The sequence below is a fragment of the Saccopteryx leptura genome, chromosome 1 (genome assembly GCF_036850995.1).
Source record: "Saccopteryx leptura isolate mSacLep1 chromosome 1, mSacLep1_pri_phased_curated, whole genome shotgun sequence".
NCBI lineage: Eukaryota > Metazoa > Chordata > Mammalia > Chiroptera > Emballonuridae > Saccopteryx > Saccopteryx leptura.
The window spans coordinates 246,578,766-246,604,911 of NC_089503.1; the positions used below are offsets into that span (position 1 = coordinate 246,578,766).

A 26,146-nucleotide genomic window follows, 5' to 3' on the forward strand; every position below is an offset into this window, starting at 1 on the left:
ACGTGCCTTGACTGGGGGGCTCCAGCTGAGCCAGTGACCCCTTGTTTAAGCCAGCGACCTCAGGCTTTAAGCCAGCAACCTCTGAGCTCAAACCATCAACCATGGGGTCATGTCTATGATCCCACACTCAAACTGGCAAACCCACACTCGAACTGGTGAGCCTACACTCAAGTCAGTGATCTCAGGGTTTCGAACCCAGGTCCTCAGAGTCCTAGGTTGATGCTCTGTTCACTGTGCCACCACCTGGTCAGGTCAGTCATTTTCTTTTCTTTATTAAGTGAGGGGAGGGGAGATAGAGAGACAGACTCCCGCATGAGCCCCGACCAGGATCCACCCAGCAACCTCCATCTGGGGCCAATGCTTAAATCAACCAACCTATCCTCAGTGCCTGAGACTGACACTTAGACCAGCCAAGCTATCCTTAGTGCCTGGGGATGATGCTTGAACCAATCAAGCCACTGGCTACAAGGGGGATAGAGAGAGAGAAGGGGGAGAGGGAGGGGAAGAAGAGAAGCAGATGGTTGCTTCTCCTGTGTGCCCTGACTAGGGATTGAACCCAGGACATCCACATGCCGTGCCAACACTCATTCCACTGGCATACTGGCCCCTCACTGTTCTTCAAGCACACTAGGCCTTTGCTTGAACTGTGCCTACCCCTCTCTCAGGCCTCCCCAAACATCAGGGGAAGCCTCAATGAGGAGATACTTCAGCAAAAACTTGAAACCAGCCAGGGCCAACCATTTTCTAATAAAACTTTATTGCAAAAAACTGGCAGCGGACAGAATTTGTCCAGGGGGCCCCAAACTGCTGCCTCTGGTCTTATCTGTTTAGCCCCCAAACAATCTGAGAGGCCAGAGAACAGCAAGGGAATTCTCCCTGGTCACTGATATAACTGACCTAGGCACCTGGAAACCTGTATGACCCACCGTAGGTGCCTGATAAATGTTCGATAAGCATTGTTCAAGAACTAAGAGGAAATTAAACGTCCTCACATGCTCTGAGTCCCATGGCAGACTCTAGTTTGTGCCAGGCACTGCGAGAAACCGTTTATGATGTGCAGTTCCCTTTGACTTGTTTGTAGACTTAAGGAGGGAAAACCCCAGAGACCACACTGAGTTGGCTACATGCCAGGCACCCTTTTAAGGGCTGTGCATATCAATTCACTTGGTCCAGCTTTATGAGAACAAAGACACTGAGGCAAAGTGTCCCCATATGGTAAAGGTGGTCCAGCTCCCAAGGTCTCTCCCCAGAGCAGAGGGTGCTAGTCCAAGAGTCTTACGCTGTGTTCCTAGAAAGTGGCCAGAATGGACTTCACACTGGGAACTTTCTGTCTCCTAAGGCAACAGCTCACTCACAATGAGGGGATGACAGATGTTGTAATCCCATGTTACCATGTACCCATAACTACAGAGGAAGCTTCCAGTGATGACACCTGCCCCACCTTAGGCATACTGGCCCCTCACTGTTCTTCAAGCACACTAGGCCTTTGCTTGAACTGTGCCTACCCCTCTCTCAGGCCTCCCCAAACATCAGGGGAAGCCTCAATGAGGAGATACTTCAGCAAAAACTTGAAAGAGCTAAGGAAGGAAATGACACAGATATGGAGAACAAATGTTCTAGGCAGATGGCTCAGCCTATGCAAAGGCCCTGGGCAGGGCTGAAGTGTTAAGAAACAGCAAACCCTCTTGACTAGGAGGTGGCGCAGGGGATAGAGTGTCAGACCGGGACCCAGGTTCGAAACCCTGAGGTGCTGCAACAAAGAATTGATGCTTCTTATCATTCTCCCTTCCTGCTTATCTGTCCTTCTCTCTGACTCTCTGTCTCTGTCAAAAAAATAAAAAAAGAGTTCCTCAAAAAATTAAAAATTGAACTGCCTTTAAAATAAACAGCAAACTCTATGTAGCTGAAGCAGAGTGAGTGAAGGGGAGAGAGGGAGAAGGTAAGAGCAGGGAGGAAATGGGGGCACGTTGTAAACCATGGGCTGAACTTGATTTTACCTCAAGGAAGCTGGGAGTCCTGGAGGGTTGGGGCAGAGAAGGGGTGGGTCTTGAGTCAACTTTTTTTTTTTCCTTAAATGAGAAGCAGGGAGGCAGAGAGACAGACTCTCGCATGCGCCCCAACCAGGATCCACCCAGCAAGCCCCCTAGGACTTGGCTCTGCCCATCTGGGACATTGCTCCATTACTTGGCAACTAAGCTATATTAGTGCCTGAGGCGAGGCCATGGAGCCATCCTCAGCGCCTGGGGCCAGCTTGTCCCGACTGAGCCATGGCTGTGGGAAGAGACAGAGAGAGAGAAAGGAGAGGGGGAGGGGTGGAGAAGCAGATGGGCACTTCTACTGTGTGCCCTGGCCGGGAATCGAACCTGGGACATCCACATGCCAGGCTGATGCTATACCACTGAGCCAACCATAGAGGACCTGAGTCAGTTTTTTTTGTTCTGTTTTTTTGTATTTTCCCGAAGTTAGAAGCAGTAAGGCAGTCAGACAGACTCCTGCATGCACTCAACCGGGATCCACCAGGCATGCCCACCAGGGGGCAATGCTCTGCCCATCTGGGGCACTGCTCCTTTGCAACCGGAGCCATTCTAGTGCCTGAGGCGGAGGCCATGGAGCCATCCTCAGTGCCCGGGGCCAACTTTGTTCCAATGGAGCCTTGGCTGCAGGAGGGAAAGAGAGAGATAGAGAGAAAGGAGAGGGGGAAGGGTGGAGAAGCAGATGGGCACTTCTCCTGTGTGCCCTGGCCGGGAATTGAACCCAGGACTTCCACACACTGAGCCGATGCTCTACTGCTGAGCCAACCAGCCAGGGCCGGGCCTGAGTCAGTTTTGTTTTGTTTTTACACAGACAGCGAGTCAGAGAGAGGGATAGATAGGGATAGACAGACAAGAACAGAGAGAGATGAGAAGTATCAATCATCAGTTTTTTGTTGCAACACCTTAGTTGTTCACTGGTTGCTTTCTCATATGTGCCTTGATCGCGGGCCTTCAGCAGACTGAGTAACCCCTTGCTCAAGCCAGCGACTTTGGGTCCAAGCTGGCGAGCCTCTGCTCAAACCAGACGAGCCCATGCTCAAGCTGGTGACCTTGGGGTCTCGAACCTGAGTCCTCCACATCCCAGTCCGATGCTCTATCCACTGTGCCACCGCCTGGTCAGACCTGAGTCAGTTTTTAATGGAAGCCTTCTGAAGTGAGCTGTAGGGAACATATTAAGGGATGGGGGGACGAGGCCAGTGATGAATGACACAGCTGGATCAGGCAGAGGAAGAAAGAAGTGGGTAGATTCTAGGTCCATTTTGAAGGCAAAGCTGACATAATTTGCCACCAGATTAGATATAGAAGGGGTCAGGAGGTCTGGGAAGAAGCTGACTGTCCTGAGATATCACGGGAACAGGAAGGACAGGATGAAAATGGCTCTGAAACAGCAGACCACAGCTCAGCCCCAAATTCCACAAGCATCTCATAGGCCCCACAGTTGGCCCCGTGAATGTGTCCATGCCTCCAGGAACCCCATACAAACTGCAAAAGCCAATGGAGAACCCATTCAGGCCTTCTCTGGAGCAGGACTCGGGAACCCAGCTGTTTAAAGTAACCAGATTCTAAACATCAGTGAGATAAGTTTCACCTCCCATCAGATTGGCCAAAATGACCAAGGCTGATAACATCCAAGCTGGCAAGGCTGTGGGGAAACAGCATCTCTCTTGGCCTCTGCCACACCCTGCTAGAAAGCCATCAGGTGTCTGATAGTCATTTTTCAATCTGCTAGTCCCTGATCCAGTCATTCCAAGGCAGGGCTCCAACTTCTAGGAATTGAAGCACCTACGTTCAAAGACAAGCCATTTACTGTTTGTAACAGCAAAAGCAACTCTGAAACAACCTAAATGTCCCTCAGCAAAAGGCTGGTGAATCAGTAATGGCTGGTGCCTATAGCAGCCGTCACTAATGTTCATCAAGCACACTCACCCCATTTTACAGATGGGGACACTGAGGGCTCTCAGAGAGGTCAAGGCATTTGCTTGTCAGTGGAACCCAGGCAGTGTATATCTGGGACTCGCACCCTCTTAACTATGGTACAGTATGGCCCCTCTTTCTAAAAAATAACTGATACCAACATGGGGGGAAAGTCGACTACTACAGATAAAAAAACAAGCAAGTTACAGAATAATAAGTATAGTAGAGTGGCTCTCTCCCAGGGTGATTATCTCTAAGGGACACTGGGCCATGTCTGGAACACCTGTAGTTGTCACAACTGGGGGGAACGAGTGGGTGGAAATCAGGGATGCTGCTCCAATACTCTCTAGTGCCCAGGACAGCCCCTCCAAAACAAAAAATTTTCTGGCCCAAAATGTCAATAGTGCCGAGGGGAGAGACCTGGTGCAGCATGAACCGTCCCGGTGAACATGCAGACCCATTTATGTGTTAACATTTGTACAGCAGTAGGAAAAGTGCAGGCAGCTGTGACCCCAACTTCACAGAACTTAGGTCAGGAGAAGTAGGTTTGGAGGGGGAGAGGCAGCTCTTTAAAGCAAGTAAAATAAATTATTAGTTGGGGAAGGCATATTTCTGTGAATTTAGGTGACAGACAGGGAGGGTCAGCCCATATCTTTCAGGCTTGATGGTCAGAACCAACCACAGCTGGGGCCTGGGCCTTTATTTGTCCCCATCAGCTCACCCAGCCCCTAATAAGACAAGTTTGCTTTTCAGCTTTCCCGTGGTCACTGAGGCTGGGGCTATTTTGTCTCTGACCAGCCAGGGCATAGGGCTAATAGCAGAAGTCAGAGGGCTGAGAAAGAACCTCACTGGGCCCCTCAACGACTGTGGGGCTAGCCAGGCAAGGGCGCTGGCTGAATGAAGGCGAGGTGACTGAACGGTCGGAAGGAAACAGGTCATCTACCAGGCAGTTCCAGATGGCAGTGGGAAAGGAAGCAGTGGGAGTCTTCCAGAGCTCAGGATGCTCTCTCTGGCGTGCTCTCTCTCTCTCCAGACACTTCTCCCAACTCCCAGGCAGCACAGCACCTCCCTGACTGCCAAGAAAACTTCTGGAGGCCCAAGGGAGAAAGGATGGATACCCATGTGGGTATCCACAGGGCTCCACCCATGAGGGCTGCTTGGGAGAAGCAAAGGGTTCTTTGGATCAGGACACTTCCTATTTGGGAGCTTGTGACCTCAACTGAGAAGGAACTGCAGTGGCTCGACTCTGCACTCCACCCCAGGGAAAGGCAGGCCTAGAGCTGGTGAGGCGAAGCTGCCCGGCTCCCCACACCTGCTCTGCCGGAGGGTGAGGAAGGCATGCCAAAGACAGGAGCACCAGGAAGCAGTGGCCCTACACTGGGGCTACAGCAAACCCCCAAGGTCCAAGGAGAAGGCTTAGCAGGGCCTACTATTCCGGGGTTTGCTTAAGAGCCCCAGCATTGAAAATGCCATCATGCTCTGGACTCGCTCCTGTGATAAAGTGAAGACCAGAAAAAGAATAGCCCAGTGCACCAGAACCCAGGTCTGGTGACTTTCACAAAGATAGATGAGATAGTCAGGAGGCTGACCCAGATGGCCACAAAGACCCTCCTTCCTCCACCCCAGCTGCCCCTGGCTTTCCTGACCAACTAACATGTGCACATAAGAGTGACTTCTTGTGGGGGGAAGGGGTGATACCAGGCAGGTTTGTGGCTCAGACAGTGGGTCCAGGCAGGAAAGCACAACTGATACACAGTCACCCTCTGTTATGCCCCACCTTGGAGACAGGGCCTCCTCACTGGAACAGGGGTACTGTACTTCACCATTCCACATACACAAAGCAGACCCCCACCAATACGACTGGAGAGGTGTCGTCCCTGAGCGCCCTGAGCAGAAGGCGGAACACACACCCACTATGCGCCCTAAGTGGGGTTCTCACCCAGCCAGAGGTGAGGGCCGGTCTTCCCCGAATTCTTCCAAAGGAGGACGCTCCACTCACAGCCTGTAAGAATGGGGCCCTGCAACCACCCCTGCCCCCAGCCCAGCGCGCCCCCCCCCGTGATTTCCAAAACAGGAGGTGTAACTCCGAGCCCCCAGCCCGGGCGTTCAATCCTCCCTCGGCCCTGGGCGGCGAGTCCCCCGGTCCGGGCGTGGGGTGTTCCATCCCCCCCGCGAGCACCCGAGTGGAATGTTCCGGTCTCCCTGCAGCGGGTCTCGGCGCCCCTTCGGCACTCGGACGGGTCCATTGGGCCCAGGCTGTGGGGGGGAGGGCAGGCGGGTCCATTCGGGGTGCATGAGAGACGCAAGGTCCAGAACCGTTACCTGCTGCTGCGCCGCTCTCCGCGGCCCAGGTCGCCTCCGAGGTCACGGTCTCCCCCTCGGCGCTCTCCGCCTCGTCCGGCACTTCCAGCTCCATGGCCGCGCGCGCGGACCGGCTGGCGAGCGGGTGGACGGAGGTTACGACCCGAGTTGCGGCCGTAGCCGCTGAACAACAACCGCCGCCGGCCGGAGGGTGAAGGGAGGGAGCCGAGCCCAGGGAACCCGAGGGAGGGCTGGGGCGGGGCCATGCGCTGCGTCATCGCGCACTGCGCGCTCCGCCAATCGGGACTCGGGGGCAGGACCTGTGTGCCCACCCAGGAGCGCCTGGAGCGCCCCCACGTGCCCAGGGTGTAGAAGGGCAGCACAGTTCCAGTTACTCAATATGCAATGGTATTGATATTATATATATGAAATATAACTAATCTTATAATTAATAAGTCACCAGTGTATTATGAGTGACACATGTTACCATGTTAAACATTTCAACATAAGTAGCGTAATGCCGGTGGCAGAGGCCAGGCAGGTCCACATTGGATTTGGGCAGAGGGTAGAAAGAAAAACTGTAGAGCCAGGAAACGTTGGGCCATTCCCTTATATAAAGTCTCACAATAACCTAACCAGGCGGTCGCGCAGCGGATAGAGCATCGGACTGGGAAGCGGAGGACGCGGGTTCAAGACCTCGAGCTCGCCAGCTTGAGCGTGGGCTCATCTGGTTTGAGCAAAGCTCACCAGCTTGGACCTACTTGGTCTGCTGAAGGCCCGCAGTCAAGGCACATATGAGAAAGCAATCAATGAACAACTAAGGTGTCGCAACAAAAAACTAATGATTGATGCTTCTCATCTCTCTCCATTCCTGTCTGTCCCTATCTATCTGACTCTCTCTGTCTCTGTTAAAAAATAAATAAATAAATAAATAAATAAATAGCCCTGGCCGGTTGCCTCACTGGTAGAGCGTCAGCCTGGCATGCAGGAGTCCCGGGTTTGATTCCCAGCCAGAGCACACAGAAGAAGCGCCCATCTGCTTCTCCACCCCTCTTCCTCTCTGTCCCTCTCTTCCCAAGGCTCTATTGGAGCAAAGTTGGCCCGAGCGCTGAGGATGGCTCCATGGCCTCTGCCTCAGACTCTAGAATGGCTCTGGTTGCAACAGAGCAACGCCCCAGATGGGCAGAGCATCGCCCCCTGGTGGGCATGCCGGCTGGACCCCAGTCAGGCGCATGCAGGAGTCTGTCTGACTGCCTCCTGGTTTCCATCTTCAGAAAAATACAAAAATGAATAAAAAAATAAAAAGAAGTCTCCCAATGGCAGACAAGCACACAGGCCGGGAAACTGCCTCTCAGGCAAACAAACAGCAAATTGTCCCTTCACAGTGGAGGGCAGGCAATCTGTGCATCCACAATCCCCCTGAGTGCAAGCACCCATAACCTGGTCTGCTGCACTGCCACGTGCTCTCGCACTAATCAAGCAAAAGGCCTCACAAGTAGTAATTATAATATGATAATAAAGTTTGATTTTTATTATGCACAATATATAAATTATACATAATATGATAAACATGTGACTAAATAAAAATATATATTATATATAAGTAACAGCATACAGTGTGCAAATGTTATATATTCTGTTATTTATAATATAATGACAATTATAAGGTGACCAATCATCCTCCTTTAGTTCTGTTCTGCCTCGAAAAGTGTCCTCCTACATGTCCTCCTTTTTGATATTGGAAGACTAATCTGTAAATGTCCGTATTCAATCGATACAGAGTCTATCCATTGCGTGTGATGTGACGTATTTGTATTTGACATGTCGATTCGTCAAGGATCTGTACAGTGCCGCAAGATGCGATTATGAGACGCATGCACTCTGCACGGGAGACCTTGAGAGAGAGCACGCGATATACTGAGCGAGCAAATGGCTTTGTGTGCTTCTTTTTTTTCTTTTTTTTTTTTCTGAAGCTGGAAACGGGGAGGCAGTCAGACAGACTTCCGCATGCGCCCGACCGGGACCCACCCGGCATGCCCACTAGGGGGCGATGCTCTGCCCATCGGAGCATCGCTCTGTCGTGACCGGAGTCACTCTAGTGCCTGGGGCAGAGGCCAAGGAGCCATCCCCAGCGCCCGGCCATCTTTTGCTCCAATGGAGCCTTAGCTGCGGGAGGGGAAGAGAGAGACAGAGAGGAAGGAGAGGGGGAGGGGTGGAGAAGCAGATGGGCACTTCTCCTGTGTGCCCTGGCCAGAAATCGAACCCGGGACTTCCGCACGCCAGGCCGACGCTCTACCACTGAGCCAACCAACCAGGGCCTGTGTACTTCATACTGAAACATAACATGGCACATATGACATTGCAGACTCACGATGATTTCTTTCTCAGTGAATATTCAATTCACATTTTATTAATTCGTTATCTATTTAATAATTTCCAAATACGTATAATTTTATTTACAAGCATTTTCCTGAAATTTGAGGGGTTTTTTTAAAATTTTTTTTATTTATTTATTATTTTTTATAGAGACAGGGAGTGAGTCAGAGAGAGGAATAGACAGGGACAGACAGGCAGGAATGAACAGAGATGAGAAGCATCAATCATTAGTTTTCCATTGCACGTTGCAACACCTTAGTTGTTCATTGATTGCTTTCTCATATGTGCCTTGACCACGGGCCTTCAGCAGACCGAATAACTCCTTGCTGGAGCCAGTAACCTTGGGTCCAAGCTGGTGAGCTTTGCTCAAACCAGATGAGCCCACGCTCAAGCTGGCAATCTCCGGGTCTCGAACCTGGGTCCTCTGCATCCCAGTCCGACGCTCTATCCACTGCACCACCACCTGGTCAGGCTGAAATTTGAGTTTTAAAGTGGAAATCTAACCTCAAACCGTATCTATTTATAATGCACTTTGATTAAATAGTTGCATAAAATAGACTTTTTAAATTAAAAAATGATAAGTACACCTGAATATCACTCCAAATTAGTGGTTTTGTTTGCTATTTAGTTTTACTAAATGAGTACTTTTTTCTTACAATAATTATTAAAGATTAATAGTCATGTAAGCATAATTACAATATAAAATATTGCAAATGTTTTTACTATGTATTTATCATGTTATACTGTATTATTGTTGCAATGAGTAAAATGTTTCTTTTATTTATGATATTGTTCTCTTCAACTTATTTTTGTCCTCCTTTTCATTGTAAAAAAGTTGGTCACTTTATTATACATAATATTATTAAGCCTGACCAGGCGGTGGCACAATGTACAGAGCATCGGACTAGAATGCAGAGAACCCAGGTTCAAATCCCCAAAGTCACTGGCTTGAACACAAGCTTGAATGCAGGGTCACTGGCTTGAGCATGGGATCATAGACATGACCCCATGGTCACTGGCTTGAGCCCAAAGGTCACTGGCTTGAAGCCCAAAGGTCGTTGGCTTGAGTAAGGGGTCACTAGCTCTGCTGGAGCCCCACCCCCCCATCAAGGTACATATGAGAAAGCAATCAATGAACAACTAAGGTGCTGCAATGAAGAATTGATGCTTCTCATCTCTCTCCCTTCCTGTCTGTCTGTCCCTATCTATCCTTCTCTCTGTCTTTGTCCCTGCATCTCTCGCTAAAAATATATATAATAATAACAACATTATTAAATACTAGTCTTGATGCTAAAGCCTTTGCATGCAGTATCTCCAATAGTTAGGAACCCATTTTTACTTCTAATATATTCCCAGTACCTAACACAGAAACTTACACCTAGAAAACAATAAATATTTGATAATAGTGATTAAGCAGATCAAAATTATTATCATTGCCATTTTACACATGAGGAAACAGGAACTCAGAGAATCACACAAAGAACCAACCATGCTGTGAATGAATGTATTTATATATGAAAAATATTGTATTACTATTTTATTAAAGTCTAATGATGAATTTATTAATGACATGGCAAGGTGGTTATTAAATGTGAAGTCATGATTTGGGGAGTAATAAATGCTGCTATTAGTAATTTTATTCATAATTAACGATTTCCTCTGTGGGGAAATGGGGGGGCGGGCACCTTGCTAGTGAGGGACAGAGCCTGGATGTTTTCATCCAGGCCAATCTGACTATAGAGACATGGTCGTTCATCATGGGGTATTGGGGAGGCATCAACCTGGAGTTTGGTAGAGGTGCAGAATCTCTGCCCCACCCCAACCTCCTTCATCAGAGAGTCCCGGGGCGCCCTGGGGTCGGACCCCACGCTCTGGGTTTCAATGGCCCACTAAAGCAATTTGAATGCCTGAGAGAGTTTGAGAAGCACCGGTTTAAGCTATGGGATAAATGCTGGGGTTTGGATCAGTGATAAGGATCTTGAAAAATGAAAAAACAAAAAACAATTTCAGGGTTGATTCTGAACCTCTTTTGGTGGGAAGTCAATGCTAAAACTGGAAAATCAAGAAGTGGCAAAACAGGCATTATTTAAAGACAGGGAAGTGAATGTCAACATTATTTAGCTTAAAACAGGGGTGTCAAACTCAACTCAGCATGTGGGCCGCAGAGCAAGATCACAGCCGTTTGGCGGGCCGCACTAGGTCTACAAAAGGCAACTGTTACGCAACACTTTTCTCACTGCAGTTGAAAACAAAAGAAAATCAGTACAACATTGTTCGGCGGGCCGCATGCGGCCCGCGGGCCGCGAGTTTGAGACCCCTGGCTTAAAAGAACCTAGGGGAACAGTGCTTCTGGTAAGAGAGAAATTATGGAGTGACGATGTCACTGCTCATTTTAACAAACCCGAATTAGAATTCGACTCTAAAGTGAAAGTGTGTACAACCCTGGCCCTATAGCTCAGTTAGTTGGAGCATCATCTTGATACACCAAGGTGGCGGGTTCGATCCATGGTCAGGGCACCTACGGGAGTCAACGAATGAATGCATGGATGGGTAAAACAACAAATTGATATTTCTCTCTCTCACCTTTACCTAAAATCAATTTGTGTCTATAAACTTTAACAAAAATGAAAACGTAAAAAGACAAAACCGGGCAGGAGAGGATAGGCAGAGAATGGAGATGGGGCCGGGATCTGGGTGAGGCACTGGCTTCTGATCCTCCTGATACATCCTTCCATGCCCAGTTCCACAACGTGCAAAACTGAGGCTGCTGGGCTGGGGCCGGTTGCCAGTTTTCTGGCGTCCTCTGGTGGTCATAGAGATTATTACCATCAGCACTAGGTACTAGGTAGGAGGGATCCATGCATCTTTCATCCTCTCCACATATTTCATTCATTCATACCACAAATATTTATTGAGCACCTACTGTGTACCAGGCACTGTTTCTAGGCCACGGGAACACAGGAATGAGAAAGACAAAATCCCTGACCTCAATAAGATGATATTCTAGAAGATACAGATAAACAAGCACAAGACAGAAGATATTTTCAGCTGCTAATGAACACTGAAAATAACACCGCTGTGACACAATGGCAATAGAATGTGATAAAAAAAGACAGGTTCAATATCTGCTATGCATTAAGCACCCATTCCAGCGCTGACCAAGAGGACTACAATGTAAGTCAATTTATTTATTATTTAAATTTTTAAAAAATTTATGCATTTTAGAGAGGAAAGAGAGAGAGAAAGAGAAAGAGAAGGGGGAAAGATCAGGAAGCATCAAATCCCATATGTGCCTTAATCAGGCAAGCCTAGGGTTTTGAACCAGCGACCTCAGTGTTCCAGGTCAATGCTTTATCCACTGTGCCACTACAGGTCAGACTTATTATTTTTTTAATTTCAAAATTTTTTTCATTGATTTGAGAGAGAGGAAGAAAGAGACAGAGAAGCATCAACTCTCCTATTTCACTTAGTTGTTCCATTTAGTTGTACACTCATTGCTTCTCCTATGTGCCCAGACCAGGGTAGAATCCGTGACCTGTGACATGCCAGGTTGATGCTTTATCCACTGAGCCACTTGGCCAGGGCCCAACACAGGCCAATTTATATTTAAAATCTTAAACATGGCCCTGACCAGTGGCTCAGTAGAAAGAACATCAGCCCAGCATATGGATGTCCTGGGTTCAATTCCTGGCCAGGCCATATAGGAGAAGCGACTATCTGCTTCTATTTTCCTCGCTCTCCCCTTTCTCTCCATCTTCCTCTCCTGCAGCCAGTGGCTCAATTAGTTCCTGCATTGGCCCAGGCGCTGAGAATAGCTCAGTTGGTCTGAGTGAGTTGGCCCAGGTGCTAAAAATAGCTCAGTTGCAATCATCGGTCCTAGACAGGGTTGCCAGGTGGGTTGCCAGGTGGATCTCAGTTGGGGTGCATGCAAGAGTCTGTCTTACTATCTTCCCTCCTTTCACCTAAAATAATCTTAAACATTATTTAAAATTTTCTAGTAAGCACAATTTATTTTTTTTATTTATTTATTAATTTTTAAAGAGGAGAGAGAGAGAGACAGAGAGGGATAGAGAGGAGAGAGAGACAGAGAAAGAGAGAAGGGGGGAGGAGCTGGAAGCATCAACTCCCATATGTGCCTTGACCAGGCAAGAACAGGGTTTCGAACCGGTGACCTCAGCATTTCCAGGTCGATGCTTTATCCACTGCGCCACCACAGGTCAGGCCGTAAGCACAATTTAAATGGCAAAACAGAAATGGGTGAGATTAGTTTAATGATATATTGCATTTAACCCAACATGTCCAAAATATTATCATTTCAATATAGAGTGGATATTCAAAATAAAGAGCTATCAACTCTGGTGTGGTAGCTCAGTTAGAGTGTCGTCCCCATATGCCAAGGTTGCCAGTTTGATCCCTGGTCAGAGCACATACAAGAATCAACCAGTGGACCTGTGGTGACGCAGTGGATAAAGCCTTGACCTAGAACTCTGAGGTTGCTGGTTTGAAACCCTGGGCTTGCCTGGTCAAGGCACATATGGGAGTTGAAGCTTCCTGCTCCTCCCCCCCCTTCTCTCTCTCTCTCTCTCTCTCTCTCTCTCTCTCTCTCCCCTCTCTAAAATGAACAAATTCTCTAAAATTTCTTTCTAAATATTAAAAAAAGAATCAAACAATGAATGCATAAATAAATGGAACAAGTCAATATTTCTCTCCCCCTCTCTCTCTTTAAAATCAATAAATAAAATTTAAAAAACAGTAAAAAAAATAACGAGCTATTTTATATTCTCTCTTGGGTACTGCATCCTCCGAACCTGGCGTGTATTTTTCACTTAACCACATCTCATTCATTCAGACCAGTCACTTGTGGGTAGTGGCTAAAAGGTGTGGACCTACTTTGTGCCCTGTCCTGTTCAAAGCACTTTATGGATATTCATTCATTTACTTACCCTTCAAAACTCCCCTAGGAGGTAAATACTAGTGTTTTTCTCATTTCTTATATGAGGAAACTGAGACCCAAAGGTACCCAGCTGAGAAACGAATAAAGATTCTTGGCACAGGAGTCTGGCTGCTCAACTTGCAGCACAGAAGCAGAATCTGCTCTTGGATCTGCAGGGTGGGAAGAAGCCAACCCTACCACAATTGATGAGATGGCATGTCTGTCGGAAGGCACAGCAAGTGCAAAGGCTTGGTGGGCAGTTCTGGCTGCAAAGAGAGCAGAGGGGAGAGGGGAGGAGCCAGAAGGAGTTTCATTCATTTATTCCTTAATTTATTCAACAAATCTTTCTCGAGGGTCTGCCTTTAATTGCTGGTCCCAGTCAAGAGCTCAGGGGTGAATGGCACAAGCAAGGCAGGACTCTGTGTCCCTGGCTTCTGGGCAAGCAGGGGTTAAGGCCAGCTGCTCCCACGTGAGAGTACCTTACGACAGAGCCACTAACCCAACCAGCCTCCCTGTCTCACACTGCCAGTTGCCTGTGCATGTCGCTTGTTGCCGCGCTGGTTCCACCTGGCACAGAACCTGCTAGCCTGTTGCCGCCACAAGAAAGAAAAAATTGAACAAACAGGTGGGGAGGCCAGAGCTCAAACCTCAGGCTCCCTCCCCACCCCCATGCCAGGAGGGCACCCAAGCCCTGGCTCCTGCTATCTGCCCAGAGGCCACTCAGCCTCCTAGACAGGTAAGTCCCTGCTCTGCCCACCATCCCAAGGCCATTGTCAGGACCAGAGTCCTCACTGTAGCGACCCGGGACCCCAGATCACCTCGCCCCCCCCCCCAGCTCCCCGGAAAGCAGGAAACTGACACTCTTGCATAGGCATTTGACATAGTTTCTAAAGGATTATCTGGCTAGCAGTTACTGCCCCTGGCAGCCTGCCCAGGATATCAGAGCCAGAGACCTAAAAGGGTCATTGTTGGCCCAGGTGGTGCTAAGGGGCCAAGGGGGCACGGGTTGGTCTCTCTGATTCTCCAAAATGAGAACCGGAAGTCAGGCAAGGAAGTTGCAGGTGGGGCAGCTTGGCACCTGGTCAATTTGGGGGCCTCCTGGAGCTTCTGAAGAGCCCCCCAGGTCTTCCAACAATTTCATGGACCTCCTGCCGCTGCTAGAAGCTGCAGGTCCCTGGGTCGCTTTCCTTTGTTTCTCTGGATTCCTTCTCCAGGTAAAATCTCCCAGAGAAATGCGGTCAGGGGCTAGGGCAAGCGGACGGTTGTCAAAACAGTCCCCAGAGCAGGCTGTGGGCAAGGAGCCAGGATGGTTTCTGGGCGAAGAAAGCCTGGAACCTAAAGAGGAGAGGGGTCAGGTGGCAAGACATTTTTCTGGGTCATTTGCTCCCAGAAGTGCAGGACAAAAGGAACTTTCTGGGAGCCAGTGTCCGATTGCACCTCAAGTCTGTCTGTCCAGGACCTAGTAGATCTCTTGGGACTGGGAAGGCATGGGCATCTGAGACATGGGGCACAGAGTAGGCCTGGCATTTGGGATCACGCTAGGGCAGCATGTCACAGAGCTCCCAGGAATCAGGGAGGCTTGAGATTTGGGGGGTTGTGGGGTTGACTGAGATAGCCTCCAGCCACTTATTCTAACTGGAACTCAGTTTCCCACTCTGTAAAATGGGTATAAGAGTCATCATGTAGCAGGGTTGCTGAAAGCAACAACGATGGGGCTGGTCGTAGATGCTCAGTCATGTGGGGGTTGCAGGAAGAGGTGTCCCACTCAAAATCAAAGCTCAGAATGCTGAGCCAGCACCTTCCTGTCTTACAGAGGTTGAACTCTGGCTCAGAGAGGACAACCACTTGCACTGGCCTGCAAAGTAAAGTAAGGCCATGAGGCAGATAGGAGTCAAAATGTAGGGAGCAGGGAGATCTGGGGGCTGCCTGTGTCCCCTGACTGAAGCCCCAGGCTCAGCATCTTGTAAGTGTCCTGCCTTCCTGGCTCAGTGCTTCCACAAGGCCCTGAATTCTGGAGCAAGTTCACAGTGGAGAGTGGGATCCTGTTCTTCCTCCTTAGCCTGGCCCCGTGCCAGGGAGCAGTGTTTGCTCAGGGTGGAGCCTGACACCCTTTGGAATGGGCTGAGGTTAGTGGGAGACATGATTGGGAGGAGGGACTGCCCAGGGACTGAATATGCATTTATGGAGCACCTACTGTGTGCTGGGTGCTGTTCTAGGCTTTGGGGATTCAGCAAAGGTCCCTGATTTTGTGGGCTTATATTTTGGTGGAGGAAGACAGAGAAGAAACAAGAGACATAATAAGGAAGTAAACTGTATCCTAAATTGTATCCTGGGTCAGAAGGTTGTCAATCTCACAGGAAAACAGAGGTAAAAGTGGTATAAGACTCTCCCTTCCTCTCTCTCTCTCTCTCAAAAAAAAAAAAAAAAAAAAAGTACAAAAAATAGGAATGAAACAGGTGGGTAGGTATTTTACAATCTTAAATAAAGATTAGGGAGATTTATTTGAGCAGACTTGAAGGAAGTACTTGGGGCATTCCAAGCAAAGGTAACATCATGTGGAAAGGCCCCGGGGCAGAATTGTGCCTGGTGGGTTGGAAGAACCGGAAGGAGGCCTAGGTGGCTGGAGCAGAGTGAGCAAGGAGGAGAGACGGAGGAGGGGAGGACAGGGAGGACACAGAGCAGGTCAAGCAGGGCCTTGTGGGCCTTGGGGAGAACTTGGCTTTTGATGCTAAGAGGTGGGAGTCCTGAAGGGCTGTGGGCAGAGGAGGGACCGTACCTGACTCAGATGCTCACAGGTGTCCTCTGGTGACTGTAGGGAGGACAGACTGAGAGGAGAGGGCAAGAACAGGGGACCAGGGCTGAGTTGACTGCATTGGTCCAGGTGGGCAATGATGGGACTAGACCAGATGAAGCAGAGAGGAAAGAAATGGGCAGATTCTGGGAAGATTTTGGTAGAACCACAGCATTTACTGATGTGTAAGAAATAGATTGGGGTCCAGGGAGATTAGGAAAAAAAGTGGTAGAATGTTCTGGAGCTTGGAGATTTTAATGGGTGAGTGGGACAAGTAACTGGGAGGTAGGTAGAAATCTGAGCAGGGAGCCTTGGATACTGGTGTAAAGGCTGTTAGTGTTATAGGATCATTTCTTTTCCTCAAAAGGTAAAAGCATGACTCTCATATTAACATAAAACAGGCGCTTTATGAGTTTACTTAACTAATTAATGTGGGGACCAGTAAGTTTTTACAGCCTGTTCAAGGAAGAGTATAAAGAAACAACACACATACACACACACACACACACACACACACACACACACACACACACACGCACGCGTGCATTAAGAATGCAGAAATGAATTTACAATTCAAAACTGATCAATAGTTACAGGGCAATAATCTATGGTCTCCACTGACAAATTCATTTGCATTTTTATGGACAAGTATCATTTGCAATATCACCAGTTTCCTACCATTTACAAGGTTGTAAAATAGTTCAGAGGTGATAAGAAACACAAATGACTTGGGAGGGTATGCCCAAATCTGGCATTAATCAATGCTCAATAAATATGCTTTGAACAGATGCTAGGGAGCTACTGAATGTTCCTGAGCTGAAGCCACAGCTCATTCACTGCACATTCATTGGTGGGTCTATTTGTTGAAAGTCCATTTTCTCTGCTGGTTGGTGAGCTCTACCACTGTAGTATCCCCAGTGCCTAGAATTGTGCCTAGCATGCAGTAGACGCTCAATAAATGAATAAATAGCTCATTGGCAGCCACCTAATATTCTGAACAGAGTAGAAAGGCGAGTGCTGTGTATTCCAAGAGAGTAGATTCCAGGTGTGGCAGGTGTAGTCACAGAACAGATAAAGACTGTTCAATTTGGGGATAACTAGGGACTTTTAATGGCAATGGTCAGAGGGCAACTGGCCCATTACCGGTACAGAGGCCAGACTGAAAACAGAGACTGTACGAAAGGTGACAGCCCTGGCCAGGTAGCTCAGCTGAGTAGAGCATTATCCTGATATCCCAGGGTTGTAGGTTTGATCCCCAGTTGAGACCCATACAGGAGTCAACCAATGAGTGCATGGATGGGTGGAACAACAGATCGATCTTTCTCTCTTTCTTTTTGTCTCTCCTCCTTCCTTTCTCTCTCTAAAAAAATAAAGAGGAAAGCAAAAAAAATAAGGTACCCTTGCCGGATAGCTCAGTTGGTCAGAGCATTGTCCCAAAACACAGAGGTTACCAGTTTGATCCCTGGTCAGGGCACAGACAGAAACAGATTGATATTCCTGTCTGTCTGTCTCCCTTCCTTTCTCTCTAAAATTTTTATTTATTTATTCATTTTTAGAGGGAGAGAAGAGGGGGAGGAGCAGGAAGCATCAACTCCCATATGTGTCTTGACCGGGAAAGCCCAGGGTTTTGAACTGGCAACCTCAGTGTTCCAGGTCAACACTTTATCCACTGCACCACCACAGCTCAGTCACTTTCTCTCTAAAATTAATAAAATAAACATTAAAAATAAAAGAAATGTGATGAGCGTCAGGGTCTTACCGCTTGCGCTGTGCAGAACAGGACCTTATATAGACAGTTTTGGAGGAGGCCCCAGCTGCTGAGGATGTCTCCATGGCTTCCTCTCAGGCGCTAAAATAGCTCAGTTGCCAAGCAATGGAGCAAAGGCCCCAAATGGGCAGAGCATCACCTGGTAGGGGCTTGCCAGGTGGATCCCAGTCAGGGTGCATGCAGGAGTCTGCCTCTCTGCCTCCCCATTTCTCACTTAAGAAAAAAAAATAGAAGCAATATGGACATTTTTTTTTTTAGATTTTTATTCAATTTTAGAGAAAGGAGTGAGAGAGAAGGAGGAGCCAGAAGCATCAACTCCCATTTGTGCTTCGACCAGGCAAGCCCAGGGTCTCAAAGCAGTGACCTCAGCATTCCAGGCAGATGCTTTATCCACTGTGCCACCACAGGCCAGGCTGGAAATATCTTAAACAATAGTTTTATTGTTTTTTTGCCAGGTATTATTTAATATTTTTCATTTAAATTTTAGAACTCTTATAATCTAGTTTTTTGTTTTTGTTTTATTTAGATTTTACTTATTCATTTTGGAAAGGAGAGAGAGAGGAGGAGGGAAGGAACAGGAAGCATCAACTCCCATATGTGCCTTGACCAAGCAAGCCCAGGGTTTCGAACCAGCAACCTCAGCGTTCCAGGTTGGTGCTTTATCAACTCTGCCACCACAGGTCAGGCTATAATCTAGTTTTGTGTACCTCTTTTATTGTTCTTATTTAAGTATTAAATGCATGAAATAATAAACTACCTTTTGGTATATCATTTTTTAATATATTTAAAATGGTCATTAGGGCAGAGATCCAATTGTTAAATTACTTGAATCCCATCACTGGGCAGGACCCTGCCTGACCTGCTAGAGGAACAGAGACGAGGCCTGTGTGGCGGAAGCAGAGTGAGGAGGAGAGAGGGCAGAGGTGAGGACCGGTGGTGCAGGGCCTTGTGGGCCTTGGGGAGGACTCGATTTTTCCCTCAGGAAGCGGGAGCCCTGCAGGGCTGTAAACAGAGTAGGGACCTGATTCAGGTGCTTACAGGCATCCTCTGCTGGGCGGGAGGGAAGACAGGCTTGGGGGGAAGCTGGGGACTAAGGAGACCAAATCTGGAGGTCCTATAAGATGTTGCTTTTTTTTTTTTTTAATAAACATTGTATTTTGGAACCATTTTAAATTTACAGAAAAGTTGTAGATATAATTTGGAGTGTGCCCATATACTCCTCATCTGATTTACCCCTAATTTTTTTTTTTTTTTTTTCATTTTTCTGAAGCTGGAAACAGGGAGAGACAGTCAGACAGACTCCCGCATGCGCCCGACCGGGATCCACCCGGCACGCCCACCAGGGGCGAAGCTCTGCCCACTAGGGGGCGATGCTCTGCCCATCCTGGGCGTCGCCATGTTGCGACCAGAGCCACTCTAGCGCCTGAGGCAGAGGTCACAGAGCCATCCCCAGCACCCGGGCCATCTTTGCTCCAATGGAGCCTTGGCTGCGGGAGGGGAAGAGAGAGACAGAGAGGAAAGCGCGGCAGAGGGGTGGAGAAGCAAATGGGCGCTTCTCCTGTGTGCCCTGGCCGGGAATCGAACCCGGGTCCTCCGCACGCTAGGCCGACGCTCTACCGCTGAGCCAACCGGCCAGGGCTACCCCTAATTTTTTAAAAAGATTTTTATTGATTCATTTTAGAATTTAGAGCGGGGGAGGAGCAGGAAGCATCACCTCCCATATGTGCCTTGATTGGGCAAGCCCAGGGTTTCGAACCCAAGACCTCAGTGTTCTAGGTCGACACTATGTCTACTGTGCCACCACAGGTCAGGTCGCCTCAATCTTAACATTGTACATGACATTTGCCATGTACATTGATGTATATTTGTGAAACCTAAGAAAGCAACATTGCTACATCACCACTCAGTAAACTCCAGGTAGTAATCAGATTCTACTAATGTCTCTTTTCTGGCCTGGTACCCCATCCAGGATCCCTCAGTGTATTCAGTCTGCATGTCTACTCTGTCTCTCTGTCTCTATTTCCCTTGTTCTGTGACCTTCACTGGCTGGAGGGGCTGGTGGGGGGTTCTGTGGAACACCCTCACTTGGGTTGGTCTGATGCTTTCCTCATGGCTGGACTGGGTCATAGATTTGAGGAGAAAGTATGGAAGAGAAGGAGGGTGCTGGGTTGGAAGAAGGGCAGATTCTGGACTGAGCAATGTCCCAGGCATTGGCAACATGAGGTCCTAGTGCACCTCAGTGACAGCACTTTGATGTAGGAGGAAAGGGAAAGTGAGAAGGGCTTGTAGATCTTTCTAGAAGCTTGAAGTAAGCCAACTGAGCCATGGCTGTGGGAGGAGAAGAGAGAGAGAGAGAGAGAGAGAGAGAGAGAGAAGGGAGAAAGGGAGATGCGTGGAGAAGCAGACGTCTTTTCTCCTGTGTGCCCTGACTGGGAATCAAACCTGGCACATCCACATGCCAGGCTGATGCTCTATTATTGACCAGGACCACCATATTGCTTCTTTTTTTCTTCTTTTTTTATGACAGAGACAGAGAAGAACAGATAGGGACAGACAGACAGGAAGGGAAAGAGATGAGAAGCATTAATTTTTCGTTGTAGCACCTTAGTTGTTCATTGATTCTCAAATGTGCCTTGACTGGGGGGCTACAGTAGAGTGAGTGACCCCTTGCTCAAACCAGCGACCTTGGTCTTCAAGCCAGAAACCTTTGGGCTCAAGCCAGTGACCATGCGGTCATGTCTATGATCCCACGCTCAAGCCAGCAACCTCGCGTTCAAGCTGGTAAACCTGCGCTCAAACCAGATGAGTTCGTGCTCAAGCCAGATACCTTGGGGTTTCAAACCTGGGTCCTCTGCAGCCCAGTGTGATGCTCTATTCACTGCGCCGCCACCTGGTCACGCCACCATATTGCTTCTTGATTGGCGTCCTCACTTGCAATTTTTTCACCTATGGACAGAATGAACATTACTACAGGCACTTAGAATACGCTGCTGCACAGATGAATGTTAAAAATGAGTAAGGAGGCCCTGGCCAGTTGGCTCAGCGGTAGAGCGTCAGCCTGGCGTGCGGGGGACCCGGGTTCGATTCGCGGCCAGGGCACATAGGAGAAGCACCCATTTGCTTCTCCACGCCCCCCTCCTTCCTCTCTGTCTCTCTCTTCCCCTCCCGCAGCCAAGGCTCCATTGGAGCAAAGATGGCCCAGGCGCTGGGGATGGCTCCTTGGCCTCTGCCCCAGGCGCTAGAGTGGCTCTGGTCGCGATAGAGCGACGCCCAGGAGAGGTAGAGCATCGCCCCTGGTGGGCATGCCGGATGGATCCCGTCGGGCGCATGCGGGAGTCTGTCTGACTGTCTCTCCCCGTTTCCAGCTTCAGAAAAATACAAAAAAAAAAAAAAAAAAAATGAGTAAGGAATATAAATTTGTGATTTCCACATTGGGCAGCTTAGAGAGAATCCTGATTACAAGTGCTATTTTAACAAACGGTTCTCTGAAATAAAAAAAAAAATTAGGTATTGGTTCTGCCGAACCAGTGTGAACCGGCTGAATCCCACCACTGATCCTGCCCCGAGGTCTTTGCATGTACAGTTCACTCCACCTATAACACTTTCCTCCAGATATCCCCATGGTTCCTCCCTCACCTCCTTTACATCTGTTTCTCTGCCTAGGTCCCTCTCACCTAGGTTACTTCTAATTCAGTTCTCATCTCAAGTGCCACCTCCTCAGAGAAGCCATCCCTGAACCTCCAGCCAAGGTCATGTCTCCTGCCAATACACTCAGAAGTCTAGGTTGTACTTTTTACTTACGTTTTATAATGATTCCATTACTGTCTATCTCCCCTGAAGATCTTGGGCTTTCTTTAGAGCAGGGACTGGGTCTGTTTTGTCAGTTCTGTATGTAAACAGTGGGCACACAAGAACCACTGATGATTGAACCATAGCCCAGACAGGATGCAGAACTGCTTCAGGACATTCCTGGGTTCTGGTCCAACCTGTTAGGCCACAGATGACCTCAACCTAAGCACAGCAAAACCGCTTCCAGCAGGGAGATCCCAAGCCCAGGAGTAAAGCCCCCAGGCTCTTACACCTCCTGGCAGTTGACACTCGGGGGACCTCAGCCCAGCCTCTGCCCTCTCTGGGCCTCAGTTTCCCCATATACGCTCAGAAGGGGCCAAGCACTTCCAGGACCTCACATTCCCCTGCATTCTTCCCTCACCCCTCATGCCTCACCTGCCCTGTCCTTGCCTGGTTGAAGTTGGCACTGCAATTTCAGGTGGGAAGTTGGTCCCCATCACTTCTTCATGCACTTAGTGCATACTAGGGGCTTGAAACATTAATTTGTTAAAATCTATTAATTTTAGAGAGAGAAAAATCAATTTGTTGTTCCACATATTTATCTATTCATTGCTTGGTTCTTTTTTTTTTTTTTTTTTTTGTATTTTTCTGAAGTTGGAAACTGGGAGGCAGTCAGACAGACTCCCACATGTGCCTGACCGGGATCCACCCGGTCAGGCATGCCCACCCGGGGGCGATGCTCTGCCCATCTGGGGCATTGCTCCCCTGCAACCAGAGCCATTCTAGCGCCTGAGGCAGAGGCCACAGAGCCATCCTCAGTGCCCGGGCCAACTTTGCTCCAATGGAGCCTTGGCTGCAGGAGGGGAAGAGAGAGACAGAGAGGAATGAGAGGGGGAGGGGTGGAGAAGCAGATGGGCGCTTCTCCTGTGTGCCCTGGCCGGGAATCGAACCCGGGACTTCTACACGCCAGGCCGACGCTCTACCACTGAGCCAACCGGCCAGGGCCCATTGGTTGGTTCTTGTAAGTACCCTGACTGGGGATTGAATCCACACCTTGGAGTGTGGGTATGATGCTTTAACCAGCTGAGCTACCTGGCCAAGGCTTGGAACATTTTTGTTAGTGAATGGAAAAATGAAGACATGAATAAAATAGATTGTTAAAAAGCAGATTTTTAATTCCTTATAGTGACCTGAAGGTCAGGGGTCAGGGGAATGGGGGGATGAAGGCCAGTGCCCTTGAGTATAGGGTCATCTGATGAGTACTAGGGAGCTGTTGGGTGCTCTTGAGTGGGACATGAAAATGTGAGATCAGAGTGGTGAGTTACTGGAGGAAGACCATGTGTCCTGAGGTGGTTGCCTTCTTCTCAAGAAGGGTTTAGAGTAGGGTGTCTCTACTGCAGTGTTATTGACATTTGGAAGTCAGTCCGCTCTCTGTGGGGACCATCTTTGGAACTGTGGGGTGTGGAGCAGCATCCCTGGCCTCCACCCACCTGATGCCAGGAATACCCCCAGTTGTGACAACCACAGATGTCCCCAGACATTGTCCAGTGTTCCCTGGAGGCAGAATCACCCTCCAGTGACAGGTACTGATAGTGATGGGTGTGGGGTCAAACAGACAAATTCAGCTCTTGCTGGTCAGACTGCCACTTGACTCATCTGGCCTCAGTTTTCTCAGCTGCAAAATGGGCACATGAATATCATGTGTAACTGGCTAGAGTGAAGGAAGCACTCAAAAAGTGTGAGCCAGTAGTCTCATTTCCGTGGATTCAATACATTTATTCTCTAGATAATGGCACTGAGATTGGGTGGCATTGAGTGTAGGAATTCAGAATGCCCCCCACCCAGCCCTGCTTCAGTCACCTCTAGGCCACTTGTCCAACTTGCCAAACTTGTGTCCCAATCAGTAAGTCCTCCTAAGTAAGTCACAAATCCCTATGTGCGCCTGACCAGGCGGTGGCGCAGTGGATAGAACGTCGGACTGGGATGCAGAAGACCCAGGTTCGAGACACCGAGGTCGCCAACTTAAGCGCAGGCTCATCTGGTTTGAGCAAAAGCCCACCAGCTTGAACCCTAGGTCACTGGCTCGAGCAAGGGGTTGCAGTCAAGGCACATATGAGAAAGCAATCAATGAACAACTAAGGTGTTGCAAAGCGCAATAAAAAAAAAAAGCTAATGATTGATGCTTCTCATCTCTCTCCATTCCTGTCTGTCTGTCCCTGTCTATTCCTCTCTCTGACTCACTCTCTGTCTCTGTAAAAAATAAAAATAAAAATAATAATAATAAAAAAATCCCTATGTGCATTTGCCAGTGGGGAACTTACATTTTTCCCATGACCCATTATTAAAACATATACATAGCTATTTTAAAATGTTTGATTTTGTTTTAACTAAAATGATTTTCTGTGCCGTCTATTGATAGCTGAAAGTCACACATTGGAAAAGGCTGAGCTTTCCAGTCCAGCCCTGAGGTACAAATAAGTCTTCAGAAGGGGCTTCTGCAAAGGTTTATGGCTTTGGTGGCATTTGGGGACCCTTGAGGGGATGATTCTGGCTGACTGGTGTTTCCAGACTAGTATTTTTGGAGAGAAACTCAGTCAAGAGGAGTGAGAAGTCAGCTTTGGGGGACTCAAATACTTTAATTTTATTGTCTGTCTTTTTTACTTGTCAATTCTTGTTCAACATTCAAAACTCCAGTTGCAGCCTGACCTGTGGTGGCATAAGTGGATAAAGTGTCAACCTGGAATACTGAGGTTGCTGGTTCGAAACAGTGGGCTTGCCCCGTCAAGGCACATACAGATGATGCTTCCTACTCCTCCCCCCTTCTCTCTCTCTCTCTGTCTCTCCTCTCTAAAAGAAAATGAATAAAAACAAAAACAAAAAAACTCCTCCAGTTGCAATGCCCCCTCTTCCAGGAAGCCTTCCCTAATCTCTCACTTTCCTCTCTGTCTTCCCCTTTCCCACAGTCTAGGGTTTCTTTCTGCACAATCTTGACTGGATGAGGCTGGAAAGGGGTGACTATACCCAGATATGCCCTTTCAACGTTGGGGTGAAATGGGGTTCAGGATGAGCTGAGCTTCAGGGAGATTTTTTTTTAAAGCAGAAAGGACTGTGGGTGGAGCCACCATCAGCTCCACCCACCCAGGTGACTTCTCCCTCACTTAGCCCGGGGTAGGGGGTTTCCTGTCCTGGTGAGGTCCTTCCTTTACCTTACCTTAGGAACAGGGGTTCGTGAAGGTGAGGCAAGGCTAAGTGAGGAGAAGGAAGTCCGACCTTTACTCCCAGGAACCTGAGGAATTTCCGTCTGCCTCGCCCTCCTCTGCTGGGGGCCCAACCCAGTGTTGGGTGTGAAGACAGAGCCAGGCCCCAGTAAGGACAGCTGTGCATTTTTAGAAAGTCCATGCTGATGTCCTCTCTCTACCTCAGTTTCTCGTCTGTGAAATGGAGTAAACCTCCTTGGAGTGACTCCAGAAAGACCAGCCCTATACTCCGTAGGTCTCGAGCCCTCAACTAGCTTCGGCTCTGTTAGGCATCCCAACTGAACCTCAACATGTGTCCCTTTGTGATAGAAAAATCTACTGAATTATAGCTCCTTTCCGAACATTGCTATGATTTCTGCCGGGTCTTCCTTGCAGCCGCGCCTGGCCTGTCTCTAGTTTCGGCCGCTAGCTAGTGTTCGGCTAGGTGGAAAACCCGTTCAGTACTTACCACCCAGGGCCTGGATCCTGTGGTGTGGCAGCTGGGAGTGGGGGGTGGCGGTGAAGGCGGCCTCCGAGGCGTCCCGAAGGCGTGTCGGGGCGGGGGCGGGGCCGGTAAGGGACGCGCAGGAGGAAGGAGGCAGGTGCAGCCTCAAGCGGCGGAGAAGGCGGGTGGAGGGCGAGTGTCGGGCACTCACTCCACCGCGACCCTCCCAGCCTCTCACCTCACCCGAGGGTGGGAACAGATTGCTTCCAGACTCCCCAGGGACAGGGGCGCTGGAGAGCCCCAGAGTGGACCATGGCGGTGAGATTCCAGGCGAGTAGCCCGCCGAGGGCGGGAGAGGGAGGCAGTTAAACTGAGGTGGGACCGATTGGACCCAGGATCCCATCACCCTCTGCCTATGTAACAGATGGGGAAACTGAGGCCCAGAGGCGTGCGGAGGCTAGCCCAGAGGCGTGCGGAGGCTAGCCCGAGGCTGCACTGCGAGACGCATTGGCGCCCCTCGACACCAAAAGCTGCCTCCATTACTCGCTAGAAATGTGTTC

The 26,146-nt window shown here is 48.9% G+C and overlaps 2 protein-coding genes across 17 annotated transcripts in view; one reads left to right on the forward strand and one right to left on the reverse strand.

Moving 5' to 3' along the window:
• Nucleotides 1–6,485, reverse strand: part of PIP5K1C (phosphatidylinositol-4-phosphate 5-kinase type 1 gamma) — a 67,536-nt gene extending 61,051 nt beyond the window's left edge. For all 11 annotated transcript variants that reach the window (XR_010746261.1, XR_010746262.1, XM_066343688.1 and 8 more), the window contains exon 1: nucleotides 6,270–6,485. Coding sequence is in view for 9 of the 11 variants with exons in the window: in XM_066343688.1 (XP_066199785.1) it covers nucleotides 6,270–6,363 (94 nt within the window). In the remaining 2 variants the exon portion in view is untranslated. The remainder of the gene's footprint in view (nucleotides 1–6,269) is intronic.
• Nucleotides 6,486–14,074: 7,589 nt separating this feature from the next.
• Nucleotides 14,075–26,146, forward strand: part of TJP3 (tight junction protein 3) — a 37,215-nt gene continuing 25,143 nt past the window's right edge. The window contains exons 1-2 of one of the 6 annotated variants that reach the window (XM_066343650.1): nucleotides 14,075–14,293; nucleotides 18,643–18,796. Coding sequence is in view for 3 of the 6 variants with exons in the window: in XM_066343636.1 (XP_066199733.1) it covers nucleotides 14,586–14,771 (186 nt within the window). In the remaining 3 variants the exon portion in view is untranslated. Of the gene's footprint in view, nucleotides 14,294–14,559; nucleotides 14,772–18,642; nucleotides 18,797–25,743; nucleotides 25,917–26,146 lie in introns of those variants that run through there. The other 5 variants (XM_066343658.1, XM_066343651.1, XM_066343636.1 and 2 more) reach the window with 5 other exon arrangements.